At 49.5% G+C, this 13,134-nt stretch overlaps 2 protein-coding genes across 2 annotated transcripts; both read left to right on the top strand.

Annotated features, from left to right (window-relative positions):
* Positions 1-3,130: 3,130 nt before the first annotated feature.
* On the top strand, positions 3,131-6,601 carry LOC147942853 (uncharacterized). The gene is made up of 2 exons (XM_087456212.1): positions 3,131-5,864; positions 5,949-6,601. The coding sequence occupies exons 1-2, from the start codon at positions 3,131-3,133 to the stop codon at positions 6,599-6,601; spliced, it is 3,387 nt and encodes a 1,128-aa protein (XP_087312338.1).
* A 366-nt stretch (positions 6,602-6,967) lies between these two features.
* LOC147942852 (uncharacterized) lies at positions 6,968-7,369 on the top strand. Its single transcript, XM_087456211.1, has one exon. It carries the CDS (start codon positions 6,968-6,970, stop codon positions 7,367-7,369), a length of 402 nt encoding a protein of 133 aa, XP_087312337.1.
* The last annotated feature ends 5,765 nt before the right edge of the window (positions 7,370-13,134 follow it).

The raw sequence follows: 13,134 nt of genomic DNA, 5'->3' as shown, positions 1-13,134 counted from the left end.
CTTTATTTGTGGACAAATAAAAAATTCAACACCATGCATAAAATGATGGGAGTTTTCAGCCCATCGCGTTCACATGTGTTTGACTTTTATTATTGACTAGATCAAGATTATAGTAATACGTTTCACTAGACTATATTTTAGTAACAATAACCATGTATTTTGTTGTTTATGGTTTTAATTTCTTTATCCTTTTTGGGGACAATTTTATATTTTCATTTTTTTGGGGACAATTTTATATTTTCATTTAATTATTCCAGACAAAATTTTGTTTGTAAGTTGTAACATGTTAATTTAACACATGATTTTTCTTGTATCATTTTTGAATCATAAGCATGTCATATATAATCTTACATTCTTATGGTTTATCTTGGGTATTAAAAATTGTTATATTCATTATTATACCGTTTTACTACTCTCTAATACCAACTTTAAAAATTGTCATTTCTCTAAATAAATCTTCTTTTCCTATCATTTGCTTAGTTATCTCTATTAGTTTTCTTTGAGTTTTGTATGATTGATTTCAATCTTGTAATGTATCAGATATTTTTGTATAGCTATAACCTATGATAATAAGAGTAAGGGGTTTTTCTGAATAGAAATTCCTAAACTCATAAATGATGGAGGCATGGATCATACAACTAACTGTAAAAAAAAAAAACAGTTGTAAACAAGTCGTTTTTGGTTCAAAATAGTTCAACCTTTAGGTTATTGTTGGACATGGGCTGCGCCCCAATATGCCACTCGGCCCAACAAGACGAATTCTGTGATTCCGGTCCGACAAAATTGGATGCAAGTCACTAATAATCACTAAAGGGCAATCTCGGGAATTCACGATGGGAACCCTAGAAAACCCTCGGTCTACAGTCCACTATATAAAGAAACAGTACTCACTGGAGAAAAGGGGGAGACTCGCGTACAATATCCCGAGAGCAATACTTTGCGTCTAAAAACTCTTGTTATTTTCGGTATAATTTTCTGTTAGCTTCCGAGCTCGTCGTGACTCACTTGTCAGTTCTCCTGTGAACTGACGAGCACGATCTTGACTCGTTTTAGTGACGACCTCGCATTCTTATCGTTAATAAAGAACAAACTTCACTCTTTCCCCCTAAAATCGATATTTATTTAGTGTTGTGCAATCCCCAGTACAAACAATTGGCGCCCACCGTGGGGCAAGAGTAGAACGCTTCTTTTTGACGAATCAATACCGACGGTCCTCACTTCCTCGAAGTTTCAAGATTCATGACGAACCCTAGCGACGATCTCAACGAAGCAACGGAGCAACTGACGGAGCAGCGATGGGGGCGAACGAGAGCACGAACCGTACCGCCTCTACCTTCTTCAACCGTCTCAGCCGAAGGCTCCTTGCCGAGCACGACACCTCCACCAGCGCCCCACACGCCCTTCGAGCCTCTTACAACTGCTGCAGCCGGACCCGGACCTGTCACCGACCAGCTGGTAACTAACGCCACCGCTCTCCTCAGCGCCGCCCTCACATGCGCTGCCGATCTCCCCGACGCTGCCGCTCTCCCCAGCGCCACTCTCACCAACGCTGTCGCGCTCACCAATGCTGCCCTCCCCAATCCTTTGCCCGTCCAGAGGAGTGGGCTCGACGACCTGATGCAAGTCATACTCGATCGACTCGACGGTCAGGAAGCGCGAACAAACGAACGGCTCGAAGCAATCGTGGCGGCACAAGAAGCATCGCAAAATCAAATAAGCAGGCTCCAGCAACAACGGAGCGAGCACCGGAGCGAGAACGACCATGGCGAGCAGCGTGCGAATCCACCGCCCCCTGTGCCGCTGTCCGTCGAAGAACGCTACGAAGGCCACAGACGCCGCCCAACGTCTATAGTCGTAGGTTCCATCGATCGACGAAGCAGGCGGGAACCAGCTGACGAACACCAGGACCGTCAAGGCCAGCGGAGCCGAAGCCCACGGACTCCGATATTACCGGCCCGACAGTCTGAAGGAGACCTCAAGGATGAAACAATACGGCGCCTCGAGACGATGCTCCACGAGCTCTCCCCGAGAGTACACCGGGTGACGAGCTCCGCTCCCAATCTCGATCGAGTACTGGAGGAAGTCCAGCGCTCACCATTTACAGCACGAATCTCCCGCGTTCGCATTCATTACGTGAACAAATTCAAGTTCGCCCCGTATAATGGATTGGATGATCCAAAACCGTTCTTAACTTCAATGAGTGTTGCGATTAGGCGAGCTCATTTCAGCGAGGAGGAGTACGAAGCTGGCTGCTGCCAGCTATTTGTTGAAAACTTGGCCCACGAGGCCTTAGGATGGTTCTCCCGACTCCCGCCGAACTCGATCGGAAGCTATCACGAGCTAACAACCGCTTTCCTACAACACCATTCCACGTTCATGATTCGAGGTGCCTCGAATGCCGACCTCTGGAACATGTTTCAACAAAATAACGAGTCACTCCGGGAATTCATGGAGAGATTCAAAAGAATAGTCTCAAAACTCTCGATCGCCGACGACACAGCAATCTCAGCTCTCCGTAATGCTCTTACTCACGGTTCCCGATTTCGGGAAGACATCATCATCCACGAGCCCCTATCCCTGGAAGATGCGTTACACCGCACCAACAGGTACATCGAGCTGGACGAAGAAAGCGCATCGAGAGCGAACCGACCATTGCCAGAACCGCCAACCTCAAAGTCGGCCAAAGGAAAAGAAAAGGCACAGGACGAGCATCATGAGCCTCGTCAGCACTTCGACAAGGAATACGCTGACAAGCTGGAAAAAGCAAAGAAAGCTTGAGCGTTCGCTGTTAGCAATCAGGACCCCCAAGAAGTACTGTGACTACCATAAACGAGCAGGGCATACCACTGAAGAATGCCGCACCCTCCAGCAAATACTGCTGGATAAATTCAAGGGAGGCCACATTGACGTCGAACACGAGCGACGACTAATAACGGCCCACAGGGATAATCAATTTTTTAACCCTGAGAACGAGAATCCAAGTAGGCAGTACAACACAGCTCCCGCGCCACAGCACAGCACAGAGGCCCTACCCCTGCCCCCACCCCCAGCATAGAGAACCCTTAAAAGGAACCCCGAGCCGGCCGACGACCCAAACGCTCCAGCTCCGCGCCGAAGAATTAATATGATTATGGGCGGCCTAACAACTTGCCGAGACTCGGTTCATTTCATCAAAGCTTATCGGCGGGGACTAAAAGTGAAGCGGGACTGGATGGCTCAAAGTACACCGCCGACCACAACCTATGAGCCAATCACATTCACGGAAGACGATGCGTCAGGCCTAGCTGGGCCGCACAACGACCCCCTCGTAGTCGAGATGACAATTGGTGAAAGCATAGTCACCAAAATCTTGATTGATACTGGCAGCTCGGTAAACGTCATTTTCAAAGACGTACTAATTCAGATGGAGGTAGACCTGCGAACGGCCGATCATGACGTCCAACCCCGCACAGGCTTTGACGGCAACACAGTTATGACAGTAGGTACGATCATGCTACCAGTCTACGTAGGCGGAACGATGCACTGCATCAATTTTGCCATCATCGACAAACCAATCGTCTACAACGTCATCCTGGGGACTCCATGGTTACATAAGATGAAAGTTGTGGCGTCGACGTACCATCAGTGCGTAAAGTTTCCAACCTCAAGAGGAATATTCACGCTACGAGGAGACCCGTTGATCGCCAGAACTTGCTTCATCATCGAACGACAACAGCGTAGTGCCCGCACCTTCGCGATCTCAGACCCCGCCGAGCAGCCAGATGGCCGTGTCCATCCTAACACCGAGCTAATCATCCAAGTGAACATCGATCCTTCCGACGCGACTCGTTGCGTGGGGATCGGTGCTGACCTACCGCGGACTATCAAGGACGAGCTCGTAAAGTTTCTGTCCCAAAACGTCGAAACCTTTGCATGGAGCATGAGCAGTATGACCGGAATCGATCCCAGCATAACATGTCACGAACTCAATGTGGATCCAACGTTTAAACCGGTTAAGCAAAAGCGAAGAAAACTCGGACTAGAGCGTACGGCCGCCGTTAACGAAGAGATCAAAAAACTACTCACGGCTGGGTCCATCAGACAAGTCAAGTACCCCGACTGGTTAAGTAATCCAGTAGTTGTAAAGAAAAAGAACGGCAAGTGGCGGGTGTGCGGCGATTTTACCGATCTTAACAAGTCGTGCCCAAAGGACAGCTTTCCTCTACCAAGAATCGACCAACTGGTCGAAGCGACCGCGGGGAACGAGCTTCTATCGTTCATGGACGCATACTCCGGGTACAACCAGATAATAATGCATAAAAGCGATCAAGAAAAGACGGCCTTTATCACCGATCAAGGCACTTACTGCTACAAGGTTATGCCATTTGGCCTGAACAATGCTGGTGCGACCTACCAACGCCTTGTCAACCGGATGTTCGCCGAGCAGCTCGGCCGAACAATGGAAGTGTACATCGACGATATGCTGGTGAAATCAACTCACGCCGCCGACCACGTTTCACATCTCACTAAGTGCTTTGAAGTTCTCAACCGATATAACATGAAGCTGAATCCAGCTAAGTGCTCGTTCAGCGTAACTTCTAGAGAGTTCCTAGGATACCTCGTCACCAAGAGGGGTATCGAAGCTAACCCGAAACAGATTTCGGCGCTTACCAACCTACCATCTCCAAGAAATACTCGAGAAGTTCAACGACTTACTGGGCGAATTGCCGCCCTCAATCGATTTATTTCACGATCTACCGATAAGTGTCTACCGTTTTACCAGCTGCTTCGCAGCAACAAAAAGTTTGAGTGGGATGATAAGTGTGAGTCTGCCTTCCAGGAGCTCAAAAACTATCTCGCTACTCCTCCAGTCCTAGCTAAACCTGATCAGGGGGAAACGCTTTACCTGTACATCGCTGTCTCCAGCTCGGCGGTCAGTGGTGTACTCATTAAAGAGGACAGGGGAGATCAGCATCCCATTTTCTATGTGAGTAAAAGTCTCGATGGAGCTAAGCTCCGCTATCCCACCTTGGAGAAGCTCGCCTACGCCGTAGTTATCTCGGCTAGGAAGCTACGTCCATACTTCCAATCCCACACTGTTGAAGTCTTGACTAACCAGCCATTGAAAACCATCCTGCACAGTCCGAGCCAATCAGGTCGCCTAGCCAAATGGGCAGTGGAATTAAGCGAATATGATATTGAATACAAGAATCGCACTTGTGCGAAGTCTCAAGTACTCGCAGATTTTTTGGTTGAGCTCTCCCCTGAACTAGAATCAGGGGCTCCGCGCGCAGAGAAGTGGTCGTTACACGTCGATGGTGCTTCCTCCCGACACGGCTCTGGGATCGGAATACATCTCGTTTCGCCGACAGGAGAAGTACTCGAACAGTCATTCCGGCTCGCCTTCGCTGCCTCAAACAACGAGGCCGAGTATGAAGCCCTGATCGCAGGAATGAGATTGACAGGTGGAATCGGGGTTAAGAAGTTACAAGTTTTTTGCGACTCGCAACTAGTGACTCACCAGTTCAGCGGCGATTACGAATGCAGGAACGACCGAATGGACGCTTACCTTAAGGTTGTCCAGGAGCTGTCCGGCTCATTTGAGTCGTTTGAATTGACAAAAATCCCTCGTAGCGACAATGCTCCAGCTGACGCCCTGGCCGTCCTCGCGTCAACATCCGACCCCGACCTCCGTCGAATCATTCCTGTCGAGAGTATTGATCAGCCGAGCATCGATCTCCCAACGAACATCGATCCCATTGCTCAAGATTATAAAAAGAAAAAGGTTATGGAGGATGCGAGCGTCAACATTCCATCCTCAAAGAAACAAAGAACAGATGAGGGTCCTCCCATGCTAACATTGTGTATCTCTGAACAATCGGCCGGTGTGCCATCAACTTCTGTTAGACGCACGACCGAGCAAGAATCCACCGAGCTGATATCCAACGAACAATTAGCTGAATAATCAGAATCCGCCGAACAAGAATCCACCAAGCTGATATCCAACGAACAAATAGCTGAAGAATCAGAGCCCGCCGAACAAGGATCCACCGAACGAATATCTGCCGAACGAGAAACTGGACAAGCATCTGCCGAGCACGAGGCCGTCAATCAAGGGCTGACCAGTTCCAAACCAAAAGAACGATCATATGACTGGCAAGCAGATATCCGTTCCTACATCGCCGATGGCATTGCTCCGTCCGACAAATGGGAAGCCCGACGCCTTCGAGCCCGCTGCGCACATTACACTCTCTTGGATGGTAACGTTTTCCGCTGGACTGCATCTGGCGCACTCTTGACCTGCGTCGGTCCCAAAGAAGTCGATGACGTAATGAGAGAAGTCCACGAGGGTTCCGGTGGCAATCATTCTGGAGCTTGCGCGCTCGCAATGCGCATACGCAACAATGGTCATTACTGGCCTACTATGAACGACGATTGCGAGAAATTTGTCGCAGTGCGAAAAATGTCAGCGCCACGCTCCCATCATCCATGCGCCGACCGAGCTCCTAAGGACAACAACGCCGCCATACCCCTTCATAAGGTGGGCAATGGATATCGTCGGACCACTCCCCGTTTCTCGTCAGAAGAAATACATCCTGATTATGACGGATTATTTCACTAAGTGGGTCGAAGCAGAAGCCTTTGCCAAAATCGGAACTGAGCAAGTCCAAAAGTTCGTATGGAAAAACATTGTATGTCGACACGGACTCCCGTACGAGATCGTCACTGACAACGGCACGCAGTTTACCTCACTATAATTTGAAGGCTTTTGCGCGAAATGGAGAATTCGCCTGAGCAAGTCTACTCCTCGCTACCCGCAGGGAAATGGACAAGCCGAGGCGACCAACAAGACAATCATTGACGGACTCAAAAAACGGCTTGAGGATAAGAAAGGTCTCTGGGTTGACGAGCTCGATGGTGTCTTATGGTCGCACCGTACCTCCCCCGCCGATCTACAGGACGGACCCCGTTCTCCCTTGCATACGGAATGGAGGCACTTGCACCAGAGGAAATCGGCGTGCCAACCTTGCGACGCTCTATGCTCGTCCATAGCCCTGCTCTGAACACAGAAATGATGCTCGATACTCTAGATACTCTCGAAGAGGAGCGCGGCAGAGCACTCATCCGAATCCAGAACTATCAGCAACAAGCTGCGAAGTTCTACAACAAGAAAGTCAGGCCTCGCCACTTCAATGAAGGTGATCTCGTCCTCAGAAAAGTCTTTGAAAACACTGTCGAGCTCAATGCCGGTAAGATGGGCGCCCACTGGGAAGGCCCATACCTGATCTCTAAGGTTGTCACCCCCGGCGTCTACCAGCTCCTCACCTTGGATGGCACCCCCATCCCCTGTTCATGGAATTCCGGAAACCTGAAACGTTACTACCACTAGAAGACGAAGCATCGTCTGCAAAAAAATAAAATAAAAGAACGCTCGTACTTCCAAGCTCTGCTTCTGTAATATGAACTACGAATGGCTTGATCCCTTTCTAAGGGTACGTAGGCAGCCCGTCAGAAGGCACAACTATACCAACAAAAAAAATAATTAAAATAATAATAAAAACAAAGTTTGAAAACTTTAAAACAAAAACGAGCTCTCTCGAACGAGTCCGTCTCAGCGAGATGTCCAGCTCTTACATCGACCCTTTGGCCAAGAGAACGATTTAAATCGCGTTCCTCATGGATGCAGCGGCGAAATAATCCGCACAAAATAAGCCGACCCAGATCGCATTCAGCTAGCAGGCGGTTAAGTTTGTATAAGCCGAGTTCTCACTTGCACTTTCTTACCGACCTCGTGGCAAACACAAGGTAAGCCGGACACCAGGGCCGCAACTAAAAGGTATGACGAGCTCATCTCGATTACCACCCTAAACATTTGGTATTCGACACACGTAATAGGATAAGCCAAGAGACGTCTTGCACTGTAAAGTACAACTCGATACCAAAGATAGGAAAAGCGCAATTTTATTTCATAACCAAAGAGCAAACAAGTTCAAAATAACAATTAACAAAAAGGCCATGCTCGGCACAAGTTCAAAATAACAATTAACAAAGACCATGTTCGGCACAAATTCAAAATAAAACAAGCAACATAAAGCCACGCTCGGCACAAGCATGGCGCACAGACGATCAATCATCTATCCCCAGATCAGCATGAGAGGGCACATCGAACTCGAGCTCATTGACCGTCTCCCGAAAAGTTCGGCAATCGTTACGCAAACCTTCTAACGTGTCCAGTGGAACGTCCACACCCCTAGCAGCCATGCTCTCAAGGTACGTGCAGATTCCTTCAGCACGGTTGCCCTCAACAAAGATATGGTCTGTGCACTCTAGTTGAATAATGTAACGACGCAATACGTCGATCCGAGTTCGGCAAGCATCGATCTCCGCATTACTTTCGAAAGGTCTAGTGTTGAGAGGTTCAAGATCACCCTCTTCGAGATCAGGAACCTCCACTGCAATCACTGCCGCTTCACGACGAGAACGCTCCTCAAGCAAACGATCCCATCTCCATTTCGGAACGAAGAACCCCTCTTCGATCATAGTTTCGAGATACGCGACAGTCCCATCCACACGATCAAACTGGAAGCATAGCTCGAACTTACGGCGCGTAGCTAGAGTGTAGGCTCTTAACCTCTGGATCCAAGCACGATAAAACTCGAGCTCGGAACGAATTACATCATCCTATTTGACAGTGAGCCGCTCTCGCGCTCTCCTTAGCCAGGCCGCTCTCGTGGTTACATGCATAATGCCGAACTCAACCGCTCAGAACCAAAGAGATTTTTCTTAAAAAAAAAAAAAAAAAACACAGAGAAGTGGAATGGCAAGAAATGAGCATGTGATGAGCAATTTATAGAACAAAGGATACAATTTTCAAGGTGAAGTGGCCAATACAGTGACCCTCGAAGACCGCATCCATCAAACGATCAACGCATGTCAAAAAAACCAGAGGATAAAACATAGCAAAGTTCCAAAAAGAAAAAGTACAACGCCCAAACGGCTCAATATCCGGTCAATCCAACGATAATGCAAGGTCCCAAAAAGAAAATACATCGCCTAAACGGCCCAACATCCGCTACAAAACGGGAATAGGTTCTAATAAAACAAGACAAAAGCAAGTCACTGCTCGGCAGCGACCTGAGCGCCCGAGCCCGCAGGTGCCCCTGCCATGACCACCTCCTCTCCTACAATCACGGGAACCTCCGTCGCCTGAAGGTTCATAAGAACGATCGCGGTCTCTGGAAGAGCCTCGAGATCGCTGTCCAAAACATCGGCGATATCAAAACCAAGAACCTTGTCCTCCCACATCTTCACATCAGCCTCCAAGCCGAGCAAAGTCTTCGACGGAATGACCGTACCACTCTTCACCAGCTCCTGAAGACAATCATAGGTGCCGCTCACCTATCTCAAAGTCGGAAGAGACTCCTGCGCCGCTCTGTTGTCAATAATATGCTTCCTCATCCTCTCAATACGAGACCTGTAGCCAGCAACCTCGACGTCGATGCCATGCCGCTCCGCTTGCAGCTGCTGCAACTGCGCCTTCTGAAACGCGTGATCAACCTCGAACTGCTCAAGACGAGAGCGGGTCGAAGGAGCCGCGAACCCTGCTAGCAAGCTCACCACAAGCAGTAGCGTTGTTGATAAACAACTCATCAATCTCAGTGGTGTCGCGCGGTATGCCATCCCTCCTAGATCTCTTGGACGACTCGGGCTCGGGAGCGACCACCTCACCATGAGAAGCTCTCTTCCTTGATGGAGTAGGACGTCCAGAATCAGCGACGACGATCGCTAGGGCATCAGAAGCCTCGCCACGTGACTTCTGCGCACGCGGAACGACAGCAGGAACCTTGGCAGCTCTTTTGTCGGCACGGGTAGCAGCCACCTCCGCCGATCTCAAATCTCCTGCAACTCGCAGATCGACACCTCCGCTGGCTGACATGTCAACGTCTTCAGTGTCGGCAGCGCGCGAAGAAGACCCAGCATCAACGGCCTTCTTGAACTGATCGGCGTATCGAGGAAGACGAGTGTTAACTTTTCCCATCCCTAAGCGCGGTAGACCTAAAAAGGAAAACAAAAGTCTGACGACCCAATAACCACCAATGAGAGCAACAATCGATATAACAGAATAAGCAGGAAACTCACGAGATCTCTGAGTAATCGAAGGCCAATCAATCGCCCCTCTCGCTCTGATCTTCCTGAGATTGTCGAAAAAACCTGGAGGATGAGCACGCAAGCGAACGACAGGCTCTGCAAGCATCAACAAAAACAAGATAAGTGTTAGAAGCCAATCAAAGAAAATCAACAAGTAAGGATAAGAAACTGCAAAGCTACCGGGAACCATATTCCACTCAGTAGCGTAAAACATATCGAGATTGTCAACCGAAGTCTCATCTAGCTTGACAAAGAAAATGTAACGCTGCCAATGACGAATCTTCTTCTCAGCTCCGGTGATGATCTGATAACCCGATTTAGCACTAGTATAAAAGTACCCCGGATTACCTCTGACTTTCGTAAACCTGGTAGCCTCCTCAAGGAAATGTACATCAACCTCTACGCCACAATCGGTACCCAGTATCGCCAAACCAGCTGCGTTGCGGATACCTCCCACAGAAAGCTGAGAGATAGCTATCTTACGCCTCGCGCAGTAACGCGTCAAAAACTCCGGCAGAGGAAACCAAAGACCGCAATCAGTAAAATAATGCTCATAGAGGGCGATAAAACCTGCTGGAGGCGTCCAAGGACGCTCGAGGGGTTCAGGAGATCGGAAAACCAAACCCTCGGGTATCTTACACCACCGCATCATCTTGGCAATAGTATCCGATATGCACAACGAAGGACCGTGATCGGCCGGACCGGCTGAAAGACTGGCACCAATCGATGCAGCACTAAGACCCAAAACAGCTGAACGAGGACCAGTATCCTCGGCCGGGACAACGTCCTTAGGACTCCCACCAGAACCACTGTCGCTTTCTTCGCTGAATTCGAGAATATCAGCAAAATCGTAGTCGTTGGCCAAACTGTCAAAATCTCCACACTCTGCTCCAATGTCAACATCAACGTCATCGAAAGCATTCTTATAGCCGTTACCAGATTCCCTCGTGAAAGCGCGTCGGATCCCCGCAAGAGTCTTACCACGCGCACGTGTGGGAACACGAGAACTCGTAGAAGGTCGGCCAACCTTCCTGCAAAGCGAGCCGACCTCGCGACCCCCCATCATAAGATCGGGATCGCCATCACCAGAGTCGATATCTTTCTCACGATGACCATTACCGAAATCACCAAGTTGACCTCCGGGAGTCCCTATGCCGACCTCAACATGACTAGAACCAATGTCGCCGATCTCACCTTCTGCATCTCTATGCAAACCTCTCGATGCCAAACGAGACTGACCGATCTCGACATCGTCAATCTCACAACGATCATCCTCGAGGCTAATACGCCGACCGCCGGTGCGACTAGTGTCGCCAAAGGTCAGCTCAAGAGATGTGCCGATCTCGTCCACACCCCTTCGCTGATCTCCCGTCTCAACTGCTCCGCCGATCTCAAACCCGATGGACTGATTTTCGACTCTATACTCATGATTCTCATCTAAATTGTCGATCTCAACCTCGCCGAGCCGAGCAGCCAAGAGACCGCCGATCTCGCCTAATCCAAGCGTTCTAGCCGGAGGGCCGCCGATCTCAACCCCGCCGAGCCGAGTAGCCGAGAGACCGCCGATCTCAACCTCGCCGAGCCGAGCAGCCAAGAGACCGCCGATCTCGCCTGATCCAAGCGCTCTAGCCGGAGGGCCGCCGATCTCAACCCCGCCGAGCCGAGTAGCCGAGAGACCGCCGACCTCAGCCTCGCCGAGCCGAGCAGCCAAGAGACCGCCGATCTCGCCTGATCCAAGCGCTCTAGCCGGAGGGCCGTCGATCTCAGCCTCGCCGAGCCGAGCAGCCAAGAGACCACCGATCTCGCCTGATCCAAGCGCTCTAGCCGGAGGGTTGCCGATCTCAACCCCGCCGAGCCGAGTAGCCGAGAGACCGCCGACCTCAGCCTCGCCGAGCTGAGCAGCCAAGAGACCGCCGAGCTCGCACGATCCAAGCGCTCTGGCCGGAAAGCCGCCAATCTCACTCAAATCGCTCGACCGACCTGCCCCCGATTCCTCCAAACCAAATCGATGCAACCCACTCAAGCTCGAGCCCCCGCGACGACCATCATCCAGATCGGCACTGTCGTGGTCGCGCCGATCTCCAGCCGTAGGATCTCGCCGACCGTCGACCATCAATGGTGTGCAAGGTTTTGGAATTTACAACCAAACCAAAGAGAGAAAACTAGAGAGAGAAGAAAGCACAAACACTAAAGTAAAGAGTAGAGAGAGAAAATTACCTTTTTATGGAGAGGAGGAAGTGAAGAAAAAGGAGAAGATGGGGAGACATAAATAAGTAAATAAAATGGAAAAATTACTGTCAAATCCGTCATCCCAATCCGCGACTATCTTCTCTTTTTTTGGGAATATTATTGAAAACCGCATTCAGAATAAAGACCAGAGGATTTTCCCAGTGTCTCTCGAAAAACGAGCCCAGAAGAAATTACAGAAGAGTCACTGTAACAATTTCATTTCCCAGAAGCAATCTGAGACGATCTGCGCCGAGCAGGCATATTACAAATAAATCAAGCATGCCCGCCGATCACAGAAAAACTGACGCTCTCCGGACTAAAGGGGGGACTATTGTTGGACATGGGCTGCGCCCCAATATACCACTCGGCCCAACAAGACGAATTCTGTGATTCCGGCCCGACAAAATTGGATGCAATCATTAATAATCCGTAAAGGGCAATCTCGGGAATTCACGATGGGAACCCTAGAAAACCCTCGGTCTATAGTCCACTATATAAAGAAACAGTACTCACTGGAGAAAGGGGGGAGACTCGCGTACAATACCCCGAGAGCAATACTTTGCGTCTAAAAACTCTTGTTATTTTCGGTATAATTTTCTGTTAGCTTCCGAGCTCGTCGTGACTCACTTGTCAGTTCTCCTGTGAACTGACGAGCACGATCTTGACTCGTTTTAGTGACGACCTCGCATTCTTATCGTTAATAAAGAACAAACTTCACTCTTTCCCCCTAAAATCGATATTATTTAGTGTTGTGCAATCTCCAGTACAAACAGTTAT

Source organism: Camelina sativa, chromosome 6 (genome assembly GCF_030686135.1).
Source record: "Camelina sativa cultivar CO46 ecotype springtype chromosome 6, ASM3068613v1".
Classification (NCBI taxonomy): Eukaryota; Viridiplantae; Streptophyta; class Magnoliopsida; order Brassicales; family Brassicaceae; genus Camelina; species Camelina sativa.
The sequence above is the reverse complement of the archived record's forward strand: the minus strand, read 5'-3'. Positions and strand labels throughout refer to the sequence as shown.

What these genes read in the sequence shown, in the direction of transcription:
- LOC147942853 (XM_087456212.1), top strand. Translation starts at nt 3,131, where the DNA reads ATGGGCGGCCTAACAACTTGCCGAGACTCGGTTCATTTCATCAAAGCT. An exon ending in TATCTCTGAACAATCGGCCG is followed by an intron (nt 5,865 to 5,948) that starts GTGTGCCATCAA and finishes CTGAATAATCAG; the next exon opens with AATCCGCCGAACAAGAATCC.
- LOC147942852 (XM_087456211.1), top strand. Translation starts at nt 6,968, where the DNA reads ATGGAGGCACTTGCACCAGAGGAAATCGGCGTGCCAACCTTGCGACGC.